Genomic DNA, 18,338 nt, shown 5'->3' with positions numbered 1-18,338 from the left:
AGAATTGGGGGGGGGGGGGGCAGGAGGAGAGGGGGAAAGCGGGGAAAAACCCCCAAAAAGCGGCAGCAGCCGGAAAAGAAGCCCCAGGCGGGGCGGTGGCCCCGCGGTCGGGGACAGGCAGGAGGACGGGGGCGCCCCCGCACCCGCTGCACGGGGGCGCACGGCGCCGCGCCGCGTGGAGGGGGGGTGGCGGTGCCAGGGGGGGTGTGCTGCGCGCGCGGGGCGGTGCGGCACGCGGGGCGGGCGCCGACGTCAGGGCGCCGCGTGCATATTGATGCGGGGGCCCGGCCGCTTTCGTCAAGGAGCAGAAGGAAGCAAGATGGCGGCCCTGTAGGAGCGGGGAGCGCGGCGCCCGGCTGTGCGTGCTGGATGTCGGCAAGGCTGAGGGACGCGGCAGAGGTCAGAGCGGGCCCCCCGCGCCGGCCGCCTTCCCCCCGGTCCCCCGGGGGTGTCGCGGGGCTGCGCCGCGCCGCTGGGTGTCGGCGGGGGGGTGGGCGCCGCGGCGGCTCCCCCAACATGGCTGACTGACAGAGGCGGCGGGGGGCGCCGCGGGCCCCCGCCGCCCCCTCCCCGCGGGGCCGGCCCCCAACTTTGACTCGCCGCCCCTCCCCGCGTCTTTGTCTGCGCGGCGGCGGCGGGGGGACAGGGACGGAGGCGGGAGGCGCCCCGCCGCCTTTGAGCGCCCGCCGGCCGGCCGGCTGCTCCCCGCCGCGGGACTGCCCTGCTCTCCCCTCCGCCGCGCCCCGGGCGGCGCTGCGCCCCGCGGGGACCGGCATTCCCCCCCCCCCTTCTCCCCGGCTTCCCGGGGCTGCCCGCACGCTGAGCCCCACGGAGCGCGGCCGGGGGGGGGGGCCGGGGCGGCGGCAGCGGGCCCCGGCTTTGTGCCGCTCCCCGGCCCCGGGCGGACACAAAGGCGGGCGCAGCCCCGGGGAAAGGGGGAGAGGGCGGGAGGGGGCTTGTGGAGTTTTGGGGAGGGCGGGAGGGGGAAACGAAACCCGGTCCTGGGGGGCGAGGGAGAAGTGTGTGCGGGTGTGGGGGGGAGGGCTCGTTGCGAGGCCTTCCTTTTTCTGTGCAATCTACACGCGCGTGTAGTCCGCGTTGCTAAATCCTGCTGTCGGGGCCACTTGCACAATGTGGCCACGGGAAGAAGGAAAAAAAAAAATTACTTTCTCGTGCATGTTCCCCTAAAATAACGCTTTCGGCGAGGTCAGACTTGTTCCCCGCCAGATGACAGACAAGAGCAACAACCTTACCACATTTGTAAGTCGGACGCGCGGCACCGTACGCTCGCATCGTGCCGTTCATTGGCGTTAAATCACCCCTTTAGACGCTAGTAGTAATTTTAAAATATACATAGTTAAAAGGATGCTTTTCGGCTCGCGGTTTGGATCTTGGAAATTTAGCAGACCCTTTTTTGCTAAGTAATTTTCCTTTTCATAGAGTGAAGTGAAGGGAGAAGTAATGTGGTCTAGCGTGCTTCCATCAAAATGTTGCAACCAAAGACCTCATCACAAGATTTGTTTTCCATGATGAGTGGCATGCAAACGTGCAGGCTTTGAGCAGCGATCAGTAGCTCTGAATCTTAGTTCAGTACAATTGTTTTCTTTTTTCTTTTTCCTTTTTGAATGTGAAGTTTGCGAGTCTCAGAGATGAGGAGATACTGTCCCTAGTGAAAGCAGGTCAGTGGGTGTTGTTTGTCGGCTAATGAGGCCGTTCTATTTGCATGTTAATGGCAGGTTGACTTACTGTGCAGCAGGGGGTGAGTGTAGTAACATGTATATTCACTTGTGTATCTGCATGTGTATTCCACTACAACACTTTCTCTGGAGGTTGTAAAGTGCAAAACAGGACGTGGTTGTCGAAGATAGTCAACAGGGAGATGTTAATGGTCAAGAGTCATGTATAAACGCGAGTTAGAGGGGGATCTGACTGAGTAAAAAGGTGGCAAAAACAACACCGTGGTACATGCTTTGGCCTTTTAAGAGATGTCCTCGGCGTGGCAGGCTGACCGTAGATTATAAATCATTCCTTCTCTTATCTTTTGGGAGTTAGACAAATTTGCTTAAGTGGTGTGTGATGAACGTATTGGCTTCTTTTAACAGTAGCCACAGAAAATGAGCACATTTCTTTGAGCTCTTAGGGCTGCTTGCCCCTCAACTGCCATTATATTTCCTAAAACTTCTTTCATTCTTGGTGGGTTTTTTCTTTTCCTGGTCACCTCATGGTTAATTTCTTGCACTTCTCCAAATAAAGGTAAGCCTCTGCAGTCTCTATATAGATTACCATTTGTGTATTATCGCTAAAGGTCTGTGACTAACAATGGTCAGGTAACAGTTTTTAATAGACTGTCACACAGAAACACCACTACTTTTAGCTCTTTCTCTCTCAACACATGGCAATTTGGTTGGTGCTGTCCCTTGATACTTTCGTTCTCAGTTGCTAAATATCTGAGTTTTTTTCAAAAGACTCAAACAAAATAATACAAACACTGATACTATTTTGCTGCATCTGCATTAAAACAGTCTTCTATATTTCTTTTTCTGCTCCCAAATGATATTCTTTCTATTATATTTAAGACTGTTGTGTCTTGAAAACATTGGTAAATCTAGCAAGTCAAGAACTTCTGGTCTGCCAGATCTGCTGCTGTTCACACTTTGAAAGAATGTACATATCTTGGATTTTATTGTTCAGGAAAAACAACGATTTGTAACCAACGTAAATAAATCACTGTTGGACAATACTTTATCTCTTCCTCAGTGTCACGGAAAACATAGTGTGAACCCTACCAGTGAAGTCGGAAAACACTTACATCTAGCAACCAGAGTGTAGTGAGGAAGTAAAAAAAGAGATGGCAAAGATGTGAAAAATAACAGTACTTAGGTGGTGGGACTCAACTGCTGTTTACATGAAATGAAGAACTCAAAAGTCATCTTTCAGTGGAAATAGTTGTTTCACTTTTGGGAAGCGACATCAAAAAAATTTGTGAATGCATCAAGGGAACCTCCTTCAGAAAGTGGTTTTGTATTGCCCATTTCAGAACTGATTATTAACACGTCCTTAAAAGAAGAAAAGGTGGAATAGGAGACACCGAGGCTCCCAAATTTTCCAAACTATCACTGTTCCTAGTAAGGCTTTTAACAAGGACTTTGGCATTGTGCTGATTCCTGGCTTTTAGCCAGGGAAACTGGTATTGTTTTGATATAATGTGCATGGTCTTAGACTTCGGCATGTCAACATTGTTTAAAGAACAAGAAACGTGTGCCTGCTGGGGAGTTATTTTGACGGACAGATTTCCAAGGTCTCTTGTTGGCACCAGTGCTGCACTGGGTAACAGAAGTGGGAGGTTGTAAATGTTTTGGTTTCTGTGTGCAGAACTGGGAGACCCTGTAGTCGCTGTTGGAATGGGGCTTTTAGCTGCTGGAGTTGGAAGGGACTGTTCCCCTCTTGCCCTGAGCGCTTCAGATGCTGCTGGGACTGTCTCCCATATGGTTCCTTTAAATACTACCAACAGCCAGACGGCCCTAAAGGGGGAAAATTAAAAAAAAAAAAAACAAACCAAAAACCAACCAACCAAACAAAAAGAACCCCTCATCATGTTTTGGAACAAATCTACTGCTCAGGTGTTGAAAAACATGAAGTTTGGGCTGGAGTAATGTTACTGACCCTGTTTGGGATTACAGGGAGTGCTTCACTTCTAAGTTACTTGCATGGGCAGTAGAGTGGTTTTCTCAGCGTGTGCCTAAGCAGTGACTTTAAATCCCTTGCTCCGTTTCATTCCCAGTGGAAGATGTCTCGTGTTTCTACAGGAGCCAAATAAGGCTCTTTTTAAAAAATTGTCCATTTTTCAAGGTGGAATTTCAGATGAGCTGTCAAATTTGGCTTGTCAGAGCAGTGACCCTTCTACCTCTCTCACTTGACTGCCACACAGTAGCTCTAAGCGTGGTAGCAGCATCTGCAAGCCAGCTTCACAATTGGAGCCTGAAAGTGGTAGAACAAAGTTGCCAAGTTTCAAGTAGAGTTGGTGGTTATCTTGGAAACTGTGCTGGAGAACACAACCACAAATGATTTTGCCAAATAATATACAGTATTTATTTAGTCCAGCTCTCTGATTGCTGTTAAGGCAGTCAGCCAGCAGCAGTAAGTGTTGTGACATCATTTTGAAAGGCAATGTGCTGGTTCTGAAATGGAGTGGGATGTACTATGATTCATTATTTAAAAAAAAAAAAAAAAGCTGTAGTCTGAATAGAGATAAAGCGTATGACTGCATCATGGCTGAAAGCCAAAAAGGGAATTATATGAATCAATCACACTTGTAGCATTATTCCGATCCCATACTCCATAAGGCAGTGAATACCTTCTTACTCATTAAGTGATATTCTACAGGAAAATATCCTTTTGAACACTGAACAAGTAACTAGTAACAAGTTGCCATAGTTCCCGTTGTTGCACTTTCAGATCCTCACTGCCTGCATGTTCAATTTGCATAGCTGGTCCCAATATCCTAGATAATAAAATGTTACAAATGGAAAGTACCATGAGTAATCATCTTCTCAGTCACCCATTGAAAAGAAGTCACTTTGGCCTTCCCTTAGGGTAGACGAGTCTCTTAACACAAACAAAAAAATCACCCATTTTCCCAAGGAGTTGCTCGGTGGGTAGAGACAGAGGTGGTGGGGTTAAGGAATGAAATTCTGAACCTCCAGCATCAGCTGGACTAATCCCAAGAGCAGCTGATGACTGACCCAAAAAGGTTGTTTGGATTAAAATACTGGGAATGTGTCTCGCATTACGTAGCAGGGAGTAACAGAAGGTAGAGGAAAAACAAGGTTTGAGAAATGGGAAGAACAGCTAACTAATTTCACCCACATATCTCACATTGTTCTTGCAATGAGAAAAAAAAAAAAAATGCCCTGCCTTATAAGAGGATCAGAAAGAGTGTTCTACTAGTTGTTCATAGTGAAGGATTTTAAGGTGACAATTTAAAGAAGGTTGCTATGCTTTGAAAGACACCTTAACAATTAAAAGCCATAAAGATTTAGATCCCTGTTTATCTTTTCAAGCAGGCTTGTTCATCTGTGTCAAACACCTTCCAGAAAGCTGAATCATCTTAGCAACCTGAACAAAATTCAGGCTGTCCTTCAAAACCAAAGTTTTCTGTGGAGATGTGGATTCCAAGTTGGAGTGTTGTTGCCCTGTAGCTTACATATGGCAATAAACCCCAGTAGGATTATTCTTAAAAATAAATAGAGGCTTGCAGTATTGAGGCTTCAGTTTGACCTAATTCTTGGTGTATGTGGTTTTTTCTTCTTACTAAAAAAAAAATTAAAAAAAGGCAGCATTTCTATTGCAGCATACAAAGGAATAGGCTTGTTCTATGCTCGAGTTCAGCAAGAAAAGAAAATTCAGCATTTTAATCCTAATCAAGTACAGCATATCTTTTAAGACAGTTTCAAAGAAGTGAGCAGGTGAGTGGTTAGATAGCTAAGATAACCAGGAATAGCTAGATAACCAAGTATCCCTTGGAAGTGTCTCCCATGGATACAAGGCAGTAGCCTCAGCACTTTCTGATTGATTACTATGATGCAATTTAGACAACGTGAAATATCTTCACGTGTTCTACAGCGTTACCTCCAACCTCAAATATATTCCACATGGGTTGTCAGCATATGAATATTGGTTTCAACAGGTGTATGCATGGGGGAGGAGAAGTTTCCAGGTTTAAGTTGAAATTTTTGCAGATGTATAAAGAGGATAATGACTTCTGCATTCTTTATTCTACATGAGCTACCCTATCCTTAAGCTTATGTTTCAGTGACTAAAATTTTAACAACTTCTGTGCCTAATCTCCTTTCTAATAATGCATAAACAGTCCAAGCTTTGTCTTTCAACATCCTGGCGTGAGCTGCTTTAAGTCACATCGTGTTGGAAAAGGATTTGGCTTGATTGCAGTAATACCCCGGCTTACCAAGTGGGTAGATGTTTAGGTCAGGACGATGACTCTCCATGTGGTTGCACGCACGTGGTTAGAGTGTTTACAAACAGCGTCCCGGCATCCTCAGCAGCTGCCTTGACGCAGCCAGTGAGGACAGAGTTCTAGGAATGTCCCTGGTCCTCACGGGTGGCGGAGGAGGGGGAAAGAAATAAAAAATGCAGAGTTTAAGAAAACATATCATAGTTTGGGGTTTGGCTGAGCTTTCTGCATCTGTGTTGCATTCTAGATCATTGGCTCCTCTGTCAGACACCGCTGTTCCCCCCGCCCCCCCCCCCCCCCCCCCGCACTCGAGCGCAATCTGGGCTGTGTTGATGTGTTTGCCTGGAATGGACTGACCCAAAGTATAAGACGGGGATTAAGGGAATTGTTGCAAAGGTTTCAAATGATTTTCCTACACACACCCCCCTCTCCTTTTAAAAATTTATAAGGAATTCAATCCCCAAAAGCTTTCATGACAAAACAGCTTTTTGCAATACAAGAATCCCACTGTAAATGGTTATATATTTTTTCCTTAATTAGGCATGACTCACTGCCTGTTAGAATACTAGAACAATTCCCTTTTTAAAGAACAAAAAAGAAATCATGAATCCTACTAACTTTATAAGAAAAATCAAATAGCTGAAAGTCTTTATTACTTAATGAGACATGTTGACACAAAGAGGCATTGCTGTTACGAAAGCTAATACCACTGTAAGGCAAGTTTTGGATCTCCATTAGACATAAAAAGCTTGGTGGAGACTTCTGCGTTTACTCAACCAAAGAAATAATGCCACCAATCTGTTGTTTTGGTGTTGTGTTTTTTTTTTTTTAAAAAAAAAAGGAGGGGGAGAAGTGGTGGTAATTATTGAGGTTGTCTTTCCAAGATAGTTTCAGGAAACCCAGATAAAAATACATTGCAGATGGTCAGAAGTACCCAACTGACAATGTGTTTCATGCCTGCCCCTGTGGACTAAACCAAAGCTGTCAGACAGGTTCTGTTCTCCGGAGACACTTAAAGCCCATGCAGTGTGTGCACTGTGGGACCTTAGCAGAGGTTCTGCCTCTCATCCAGAAACACTATTTTCCAGTCCCATGCACATTTTTCAGACTCTTCCATGCAGTTTTGCAGCAAGCGCTCGGGACGGTGTGCAAAGCACGTTGCTTGCTTTACAAAATGAATCCTAAGAACTGGTTTTTCCTCCTAAGGAGGAAGCAGTTGGTACAAGTGTCTCTTCCATATTCTGAATTTGTCTAGATGAGTCATGGTATTTACCATCATACAACAGAGTAAGAAGGCCAGCCTATAGATCTTCTTATAAACATGACTTCTACTATTAGTTGTATGTGCACATTGGTTGCTTCCATTTTATGTTAATGTCTCTTACAATCACTGTATTTTTTTGTTATTACACTCCAGTGGTTTCTTTCTCACCTGTCTTCTCAATTGCAAGACCTGCTTATTTGGGTCACATCCAGAAGCTGCTTCTGTTTCACCAGGCTCTTCACCTCCTTTTGTTTTCTTTTCTGACTTCTTTTCAGCCCACAGTTCCCATTACTCTTACAGCAGCTGGGTAGCAGAAGGTAGCAAGCAAAAATAAAGAATATGTGACAAAGGCATTTCTGAGTTTGCACTGACTATTTGTTCCTTCTCTTGCCACTTTTAGTGCTGTTGGAGAGATCAAAGGGTAAATGTTAACCCCGGGCCTGATGCTGACAAGAGCGTTTTGCCCTCAACTTCAGTGTCCTTTAATAACTTTCCATATTTGTCCCTTAGCATGAGAGACAACAACTGTTCGTGCAGCACTCGCCCCCATTTTATGCCCCGATACTTTTTTTCATCTTTGTTTAATCTGTTTGTTCTTTCAGTGCTACTTCACTTGTGTTTGAAGTCACATACTTTGAAGTTATACAATTTTTATACTTGCCAAAGGACACAAAACTCCTTCAGCTCTTATGTAAGCAAAAAGGAGAAAAGAATGATTGCATATTTCCTCTTGTGTGCAAGTAGCATTACTGTCCTGCTCATGGTAAAATGAGGAAAATGAATTGTTGCAGTAAAACAGGAGTTGCTTCCCTTCCTCCAAAGTTACTCAAGTTCACAGAAGTGAGGTGTTTCCTTGAAGCCTAAAGTGCTTGTATAGCTTAATAAAAGGAGTACAATGTAACCCTGAAAGAGAACGTATGAAAGCTGGAAAATACATTGGACTCGCCTCTCCCTGGGATTTGGAGAAGGTGGGGGTATGTCTGTGTATATATTACAGACCTTAACGTATTTTCTCTTCAAATTATCAACATTTTGTTCCCACTGCACTCCTTTGCTTGTCTGTTTGAATTCAAGTTTCTTCTGCCCAAAAAGGTCTGAAGTATAACTAAAATGGCAACAGGAAAAATCAAAAGCACAAAAGCTGAGCAACTAGAGTCAGACTTTACATTTCTTTAATTCATATAACCAGTAGACATTTTTGGGTAAAGAAAACCTATGCTAGTGAGTCTCCATTCCATGCACAGTCAGCTTGTGAGAGTACACATCACATACCCAGAAGCAAATAAAAATACTGACCAAATAGGGAAAAGCACTCTTGATATTTATAAACACGGAAAATGCACAAAACAGAAAAATACAGCCTTTCAGTTCTCTGTTGTTTCTACGGTGCTCTCCATGCTTTCCACAGAATATTTGTTCTCTTTAAATAAGTTTGGACCTGTACTTTTCTGCTTCCCTGTAATCCTTAATGCAGAGAAGAAACTTTTGTAGGTTTGAGACAGTAGTAGGAAAAATGAATTCTGCTTATCTATTTTCTTTCTCTCTTTTCCTACCTGGTCTCTCATTTCTTAGGTACTACACCTAGTAATACATAGATTTGTACGGATTTTTTCCACTGTGCCTACATTATGTAAGTGACAATACATTAGGTATAGGTGGCTTCCCCCCCCCCCCCCCCAGTGCTGTCAGCTGACTTGTGATTGTGCAAACTGATGGCAGCCCTTGCCATTTTCACAAAGCCCTATTCATTTTCATTGCTCTCACAGAGCTGTAACAGTTTGGCTATGTAGAGACACTTGCAGGAGTGAGGCACCTAGTCAGTCACATACTTTGTAACAACTGAAAAAAAGAAAAGTAGTTTTGGGGGTGTTTTGTCTTGTTTGAGGAGGGAAGGAGAGGAAATGGATGGAAAGACTTAGAAGCAGGTATAGTAGCTAAAAACTGATTTTTACTTAAAAAATACCCCACAAACCTTTCAAAGCAGTTGCAAGTTAACATATTTTTTTGCTGTAAAATATAAACTCTAGCTGATGGATTGGAAAAAAGTTTTGTCTCTGGAAGAGTGAGTCTGTACCTACTGGATAGCTTCTTTTTCTTGAAACAACTGCTACTAGCTGGTTGGAGATATTTAGCTGGACAAGCTGAAGCATGAGTCTAATTCAGGATGGCAACTCTGATGCTTCTAAATATAAGGAGAGTGGATAGAGTGAGATTAATTATTGCACATTAGGAGGCACCTCATATCCCAGCCACAAAACAGAATCCCACTGTGCTTGGGGCTGTACAAACATAAGTCATTTTTGTTCTGTTTTGCTATTTAATTCAGTAAAGGAGACAGAGAAAAGGGGTCTGGCAGCGCACAAGGGGCTGGAGTGCTAGTAACTCGTGTTTATAATGCAAAGCAGAGGCAGGCAGCTCCCTTCCAAAAAACTAAATATTTGCAGCAAATAAAGTAAAGCTGCTATTGCTACCTGCTCTGTGTGTGTGTTAAGAGGAGTTTCTAACCAACATTGCTGCAGTCTTTTCCCTAGGGTGCTAATATTAATGAGCAGGCAAAACATACAAAGAGAAAGGGTACAAAATTAATAAGCAACAAATGAAAGCCAGAGCACACACAGATCACGCAACGTGGTACAAACCCTGCTGGAGCCATTCATTTTAGTGTCTTTTTTTTTTTTTTAACCCTAGAAGACATACAGGAAAGCTGTGGTATAGCTGGGAAATGAACCCATATCTCCTAAGCCCCAGTGCTTTACCCATGATACCCTCCTTCCTGCTCATTCAGAGGTTTACAGATAGTTTTCTCTGGTTACTAAGATAACAGAAGTATCAATTTTAAGAAACAGAAACTAGACTCAGAAACAAACAGCTTTTCACTTTTTCAGAAGTTGGGTTTTCAGTAGCATTTTCTGTTGATTGACAACACTTTTTTTTTTTTTTTTTTCTGTACAAGCCTTTGGACCTTTAAGTGCTCATCCAAAACAACCCAGCAAATTAAATACTGTTGTTCATCTCCTCAGGGAAGAGGATGGCTTTTTGCACACTGCTGTGACTGCAGCACTGTTGAAACCCTCCACTCCAAGTGAGAAAGGGTACAGGAAAGCATGTTATCTCAGTTTTACTGGCGCTGCAGATGTCTCCACGTACCTCCAAACAAATAAGCAATATCTCACAATGAGCTAATTATAATTAAAAATATGTTGTGTCAGTTAATTGCAATGTGTGAAACTGAGTTGTGTAATGTCATTTCAATAAGTAGGTACTCCAATAACTTCCATTAACCTTTAATACCCTTGATCCTCCTATTCATTCAGGCAAGATTTCCCACAGTCTGCAAACTGTTCCTGTACATCAGCTCCAACCTACCACACAACTTCAGTTTTGATCTGTTTTATCAATTAAAGGTTTGTCAGGGTTCATGAACCCTCACGCTGATGTCATACTTAGTAGCAGAGCTCAAAGGGAAAAAAAAAAAAACCCAAACCAAAACCAACTTTAATTTGTTGTCAGAAATCTCTCTGCTGGAGATGGGATGCACAAGCCCACGCAGGTGACACAACCTTAGCAGCATTCACAGCTTTCTATGCAACAGTCACCTGTTGCCTTCTAGACTTGAATCAGGGACGGTAAATTTTAATGTTGCCTCTCTCTGGTCTTTTGGAGTTCCTTTGGTGTGGGTAGTCATAGCTCAGCCTGCCTGGTTTGGTACGTAGTGTGTGTAACCGAGAGCCTACCCTAAGTAACTTCAGTGCATTCACAGACTCGTGATACAATCCATGAAATGCATTTGGAAACAAAATCCGATGGGTAATTTAGCTCATGCAGCGTCTCTGGATGCTGACAGAGGCAGTTGACCGTGAAGGACAGATGGATTTTTCCCTGCCATGTTTAGAGATCCGATAGCACCGCAAACCACTTTGGAAAAAGAGCGGGAGCATTCGGACTCGTTTCCCCCAGTTGCTCCTCGTCCCCACGGTAGTTTGGAGGTTCAGCCGGCCGAGCCCCCACGTGGCTCTGGTGCACGTGGCCGCGCTGTTTACAAACACCCTCCCTGGCGTCCCCGAGGTGCTGCGTAACAGGCGAGAGGGTGCCACGCTGCAGGGCCGAGCTCCCTTCGCGTGGCTTTCGAGAGCCCCTGTTCTTCACCCGTGTCCGTGGCTGCTCGTAGTGATTGCGGCCAAAGGCAGGGCTGTGGCGGAGCCTGCCAGCTTGTTCGGGTTTGCTCGCTTTACATTTGAGCAATGTTCAGGCTAGGGGTTTAGAGCAAGGTTGTCTGTGGTGAGTCAAAAATAGAAACTTTATTGCTCGATAGAGCAGTAGCGCTGGAGAGTGCTAGCTAGACATACACGCAACAGTGAGGAAGGTACTTTCTGCTTTCCAGAGATGCTGTTAGGGAATTGGGTAGCATTTACAGTAGGGCAGGATTTCAGAAAGCCTCTGGAAATGAATGGGCACATTTTTTTTTAATTTCCTGCTAACAACCTGGGGACTGCTTTTTGTCCAGGTTTGAGAGATGGGTCTCAACATAACACAAGCAGCTTGGAGCAGCTAGTATTTGAAACCACAGTTGCATTATCAGTCGGAGAAGACTGCTTTGGTTTTGCTTTATTTTTGCAGGCCATTGGCATACAGCAAGAAAGAGGTTTGAACAGCTGTGTGTTGCTGCCTTAAAAGGCCTCCCATAGGTGAGGCACAAAAAGACAAAGCATGCTTCTTTCCAGCTGCCCAGCTACAATTGTATTGACTGACTTTTTGTGGCTCTCCTCACGAGTTCAGGGTTCAAGGACTCCTATATCTACTGTACCTTGAGTTCAGATAACAAGATATAACTATACGGAGGGAAACAAACAGAAAAGTTCATGTTCTTCAAAGACGAGCATTTTTCTGTGCGTGTTCCCCTGTTTTGTTTCGGGGTGTGCACTGTTTACTCTTCTCCTTTTGTTTTGCTCTCCCTCCCCGCGCCCCCTCCGCTGGGTGCACACCCTCTTCCAGCCCCTCTCTGGCTTGCCTGGCCGAGAAGTGCAGACTCAGCAGGGACTGGTAACACTTTAACTCTTTGTCCTATTCTCAGCTCTCCCAGCAAAGGTCAAAGCAAACGAGACTTACAGCTGCACTTGAAACAGAGCCGGTGTAGGAGGGCGGGACGGAGGCACGGCGACCCCAGGCGATTCCCCCACCACCCCACCCTATTTTTTTTTTCTTGGAGCATATAAAGTGCATGGCCAGGGTGAGACAAAACTTTCCATAGGTTTTGGGTGGCTGTATCTGCTAATTTCTGGCTAAGAGGAAATGAAAGACTTGTGACTTTTGTTTGTACTGGACATATCTAGCTTCATGCAACCTCTACTGATAAACAGAAATAATTTAGGAGTTACTTCCTCAAATGCCTGAAACGTGGTCTTAATTTCATCAGTGCAAAGCCAGCAAAAAGCTATTACAGACACGAAGCCTCGGTTATCTGTCTTTGAAGTCATTTTGGAAACTTTGGCAATGAGCCCTTATACAATTCTTTTTCCTAATAGCCATAGTTTTGCATTGTGTTTTGGGACCATGCTGGCTCCAATTTCAGCAACTTAGGGCAGAAATGAATTTTATTTTTCTTGAGAACAATTCAGCGCTGCCATTTGCTTATGGCTGAGAGAAGGAACCTGCCTGGACACCATCAACATTAGCACACATCCACATGTGCCACGTACAGGAAAAAGGTTCCCATTTGCCCTTCAAATAATCCGCCGCGGCATTTCACAGGGCTGCGAGGGGCGCGCGCCAGCAAGAGGGTTGGCGCAAGTTGGCTTAGCGACATCGACGCTGGCGCCAAGGTTTACCTCTCCGCTCGGCGCTCCAGGTCATGCTGGTGTCTCACCACGTGCTTACGCGCACATGGCAGCAGTGTTTACAAACATGACCCCAGAACTCTTACGTGCAGTTATGAAAGAGCTAGCGAATGCCGCATCCCGTGCGCGTGAGGGTGACCTAGATCGCCATGCTGGGAGTGACCGGCGAGGCGCTCGCACCGAACGCAGGCTCTGAGAGCACATCAGACGTTCAAGGCAGATGATTTTGCTCCCAAACTGTTTTGAAATATCATTGCCACTGTGAGAGAGTTTTCCACCGTGAACTAAAAATAGCTACTATTAACTAGCAGGAGCGGCGGGTAAGTGATTCAGCAACTCGGGGATAGAAGTGACTGTGTTCTTCGGCACCGTAAGTCTGTTTCTGTGTTGAACTGACTCAGAAAGTACATAAAATTTTCAAAGTGGGAAGAAACTGCAAAGCTGGCTTACTTTGGCTAAAAGAAAAGAACACGGCATGTGGTTCCTGATTGACAGTTCCTTTTTCATTCCTTTAACACTTGCACTTGGGCGCTAATGAACACTTTGTAGTCGGGTTGTGACCATCCATTCAGGAAAAAGATGCCTCAGTAGTTTCAAATGACACACCTCCATCTACAAAATACAAATACCACTGTACGGCTGACTTGGTTTTTTGACATGGGCCTTAAGAAAAATATGCATAGCCGAAATGTCTCTTTAGCAAACCAGGCATTGTATGCTCAGCTGTCAAATGTCCACATATATTTTTTAAAAATCACTTTTGGACGCAGTAGATGTCTACTTTAAAAACAAAAAGTCTCTTCCTTACCCCTGAAGTTCTTCAAAGAAGTTCGTATTGTACACCAAATTACTCTAAAGCAGTTTCCTTCGTAGAAGTTAGCAGTTTATTGTAAAATGGAAGTACTTGGTGAAACGATTAGTTTTTGACAGATTTTAGCGTTCTTGAAGTTTTCTCAGAAACACATGTATGTGGAGGAAGACAGGCTATATAACTGTGGTTACCAAAGATAAACACAACTTTCTTGAAAAAGCTGCTAAACTAGCAAAAATAACATATGCTTGTTAATAAATCACTTCCAGTTTTTATTTTTGGAATTGAAGAATTTAGTCCCACCTTTGCAAAAGCCTGCTAAACAGTGAAGGATTCTTTTTTTCCCCCTCCCAAATAGAAAGATCGACCTTTCAGAAGCAAACAAGATGGTAGAAAGATGGTCATTCTATTTTACATCAGTTACTATGATACATCTCAGTGCTTGTAAATATCATAATAACAAAGCCCTTAAGAAAGATACACTACAAGCTTCTCTGAGCCTCTTCTCCAATGCGATTCAATCCCATTACAGAATAAAACTTTTGTAAGCATAAAGCTAGTCCATAGTCTTCATCTTTTCCATCTATATCCATGGCAGCTCTGCAAGAGAGTTGTCAAAGCTCCTGTTCACTATGTAAACAAAATAAAACAAGAGAGGCCGGCACGTGTCCACTCTGGCCTGGTCCCTAACTCATTTCATATGGTCAGATAGCTCTAACCTGGCTGCAGGTCAGCCCCTGACCCATTGCTGGTTTTGTCCAAGCTGATTTTTATTGTTGCATTTGGAATGTGAGCAAACGTGCTTGCATCGGTTATTGATGTCTTTGCACTGCTCAATGTTCATTACACTGTATATAATAGACTTAGAAATAAGAATGGAAGTGCTGAAAATAGGTCGCTGCTGTGTTCCTATTTTAAGAGTTCTTTGTGGCATTTCTCCTGCCCGAGGAAAGCAAATCCACCTTACTGTGAAACTGTACAAGTATGGGCAGACTCGGAGAAAGGAGAACTAGAGCCTTACTGTAAAATCTTCTCTAAACGCTTACAGCTTTTTTCCCTGGGTACTTCATTGTACACCTTCTGGAGTCTCTCCAGAAGCCCTGAAGTGCTTTTAAAAATGTTCTGAATCAGAAAGTACTGAGGTTTACAAGGACTGGTTTATTAGTATTTATGATGTCTGTGGGCTTTACAAGTACATTTAACTTAACCAGTGTAAGATCTATACAGATACACAAATGATGTGTCTGGTGCATCTTTGACTCAGAGAATCTTCTTATTGTTACCATTTATGATATTTTCTTACATTATACGACGAGCTTCTTTTAGTTGCCCAGTGAAGAGAATGCAAGGAATGAAATGCTGCTTGTGATGAATATTATTTTATTCAATGCTTTTAGTTGGAGGCAGGATGGAAGAGAATAGTGTAAGATTACCATTGTATGCTACAGGGTGAATACCGCCATTGTGTCAGTTTAGATGAATATCTCAAAATAAATACAGACTCTGTCATGGGTTTGTCCTCTAGGTAAAAAAGTAATGGAAATCTTGTTAAACAAGTTCAGCAAAAGGCACACCTAAAGTTTAATTATGTCTTCAGATGCATGGGTGCAATTCTTACTAAAGAGTTTTACACAACTACCAGAAAACAGACTTGAGACTTTTGATTTTTCTTATACTTAGAACATAGCTGATCAATAATCACGTCAGTGTATAGTTTGGGGAAAAGAATCCCTTGGTATAATAAACAACTATCCCCAGCTGCACATGTGTGTGAGGGAAAGTGAGAGACCATTCACCAATTTATAATTTTCTGCTAATTCCCTTCTTCCCCCTACCCCCTCCAAAAGCCAGTCTACCAAAAAAGCAGGGGGAGATGGCGAAAAGATGAAACAGCGCCTGTGATATTTACTCAAGGGATTTTTCATTGATGTCTCTTGGAGCTGGGAATCTTGGATGGGATCTGAATTGCACTACCAAAATCTACAGCACTGAATGAGGCAGCAGGACTCCCCCCTGGCCTGGGAGGTAGACAGACAGGGACCACATTGTTCCTCTGTTTCTCTTACTCATTGCTTTCTCAGCAGAACACGGTTCCTTAACAGACCAATTGCTTATTCTTTTTGTGCACAGAGAAGAAAACATACAGAACACCTGCTAGACAGTACATTACGTTATATTAACAACTGCCCACAGCACTCAGCAGCGGGGTAGGAACATGCAACAGGCCTGCAGAATATCTGCTCAGCACAAATCACAGGCAGAAAAAGCTTCCCATCACCCTACTTAAAAACAAAACAAGTCCTGTTAATTTGAGAGTCACAAGAACTACAATGTGTGGCAAAAGAGAACAAAAACAATGAAAGGAACAAGGAGTATTTAACATTTTTACAGTACTAGGGAATGTATGGGGGAAAATGCCCAGATATGTTCTTAGGAAAGCAAGAAAATCCCACATTATAGACTAAGTTTAAAAAAAAAAAAAAAAAAAAAGTTGGCTGAGCCATGCCAGCAATGGCTGTTCTTCATGTTCACAGGATTAAGCCAGTTGAGGTGCTGATGTTTCTTCCCACATCTTTCAGTACTACAAGAAACATTACTGTGCTTTGCCCACCAGCCTGTCTTTGGCTAGGGCCAACATCCAAAGCTTCAAAATATGATGAAACCCCCATTTCTAGAAGGCAAATTATACATTGGCGAAAGAAAACAGCCTTTAATATGTAGCAGGCAAACAGCAGAAACCGTGATTTATGAATTCAATAGAGATACACCAGAAACAGCAGAATCAGGCCTTCTCCTCTACTCGTGTTCCAATATCCTGGTAGCTTTCTCCCCCCCCACCCCAATTATTTTTCCTTGCTGTAGGTCCACGAGTGTGGAGAGAATGAGCATCTCAAGCATGGCAAGTATCGTGAAACTCCACGTAAAAGAATGCCGTGCTCTGGTATAAAGCTTTGATGTGGAAAACTGGGGTTTGTTTAATTTTGGGGGGAAGAGTGGTCAGCATCTTCCCTTTGTGAGCCCCTTATGGCCTGTGCAAATTTGCTTGCACCCTTGTCCAGGAAAACTCTCACCAGTATATACTAAATGGAGTTTCCCTGTACCAGTACACAGCAGTGAGAAAAACAGACAAGTTGTTCCTAAAAGTTGTACAAAATAGCCATGGAAGAGACAATTTAATCCGTCTTCTTCCCCAAGCCAGATAAATCATAACTGTCACTTTTGACAAATACTTGGATAATCTGCTCTAGAAGACCTCTGCTAGTGCAGATTCTGTATTCTTTCAAGTCGTCTTGTTTGATCAACTTTTTTCCTTTTTGGACAGACAGAACATTCCAGCTGAGGCCTTGCCAAGGCTGAGAAGAAAGGTAACTTAATGCCTGACAAAGCTACACAAACAGGACTACAGCCTGTGCAAAAATGTTTGTTTTTTTTTTTTTCTCAAAAGGATTAACAGCAACTGTTCAGCTTGATATTCACTGTAACTCCAGGAACTGCTGTTCCTCATTCAGTGTTTGTGCTCGTGATTGTTCCTGCCTTTTGAGACATTGCCCTTGGGTTACCAATACGAGAAACCCCAGAAGAACTTCAGAAAAAAAGCTAGTGTGTGAAAACAGAGAAGTTGGCATCATCAAAGAGGAGGAAATGCATACTGGGGGAATCCTAAAATAAGTAATTACGCATTTTTGTGAGGGTCTGGTGATCCACTATACTGAATTTCTTGGACAAGGACTATGTCTGTGTTACCTGGGCACAGTGCCGCTATTCTGTGCATAATGCAAAGAGTTCTCTCCTGCAGAAGAAGATCTGGACAATATCATAAACGGCTTAGCATAGACACGTGCTCAATGTGGCAGTAAAGAGAAGTGGGAAAAACAGATACAATACAGTATTTAATCTTACTAGTATCTACGGTTTTGTTACGCTGTAGTGGATGGAGACAGAAGCATGTTTCAGAGAACCCACAGCACTAGAAAAGATTTCCCTTGAGCTGCAGTGCCAGAGGTGTGTGGTTTTGCCATGGGAAGATCTGAATTCTCCTCCTCGTGTTCCAGTGAAATTTTCAGATGAAATTTGCAAGTGATGAGCGTTCCCATGTATTCTGACTCCAAATACAATACCCTGTGCTGAGTCAAGAGTCTCAAAATGGGCAGCACAGAACGAGGGAGCAGGAAGCAGAGCACAGTGAAAGTAACACTGGAGGGTGAGCTAGATACCATACATTAAAGGCAGAGAAAGGCTCTCAGGAGCTTACCTTTGGCTCTCTAGCACAGGTTGAAGAAAGAGACTATTTGAAGAAGTAACAGCCAACATATTTCAAATTGCTAAAAGGAAACAAATATGATTGGGTGTGCTTAATCTAAGGACCTTGCTGTCACAACCTGTTGCTGATGCAGGTTCTTTTGTATGTAGCAGGCTTTTCTGTGAATTAGGACAACATCTAGGATCCTGTTCCTTAGT

At 43.8% G+C, this 18,338-nt stretch overlaps 1 protein-coding gene across 1 annotated transcript in view; it reads left to right on the top strand.

Annotated features, from left to right (window-relative positions):
- Positions 1-250: 250 nt before the first annotated feature.
- The window catches only part of TET2 (tet methylcytosine dioxygenase 2), a 74,726-nt gene continuing 56,638 nt past the window's right edge, over positions 251-18,338 (top strand). The window contains exon 1 of the mRNA XM_075751512.1: positions 251-399. Within this exon, the coding sequence (XP_075607627.1) occupies positions 370-399 (30 nt within the window). The 5' untranslated portion in view covers positions 251-369. The remainder of the gene's footprint in view (positions 400-18,338) is intronic.

This window comes from Balearica regulorum, chromosome 4 (genome assembly GCF_011004875.1).
Source record: "Balearica regulorum gibbericeps isolate bBalReg1 chromosome 4, bBalReg1.pri, whole genome shotgun sequence".
NCBI classification, from domain to species: domain Eukaryota; kingdom Metazoa; phylum Chordata; class Aves; order Gruiformes; family Gruidae; genus Balearica; species Balearica regulorum.
The sequence above is the reverse complement of the archived record's forward strand: the minus strand, read 5'-3'. Positions and strand labels throughout refer to the sequence as shown.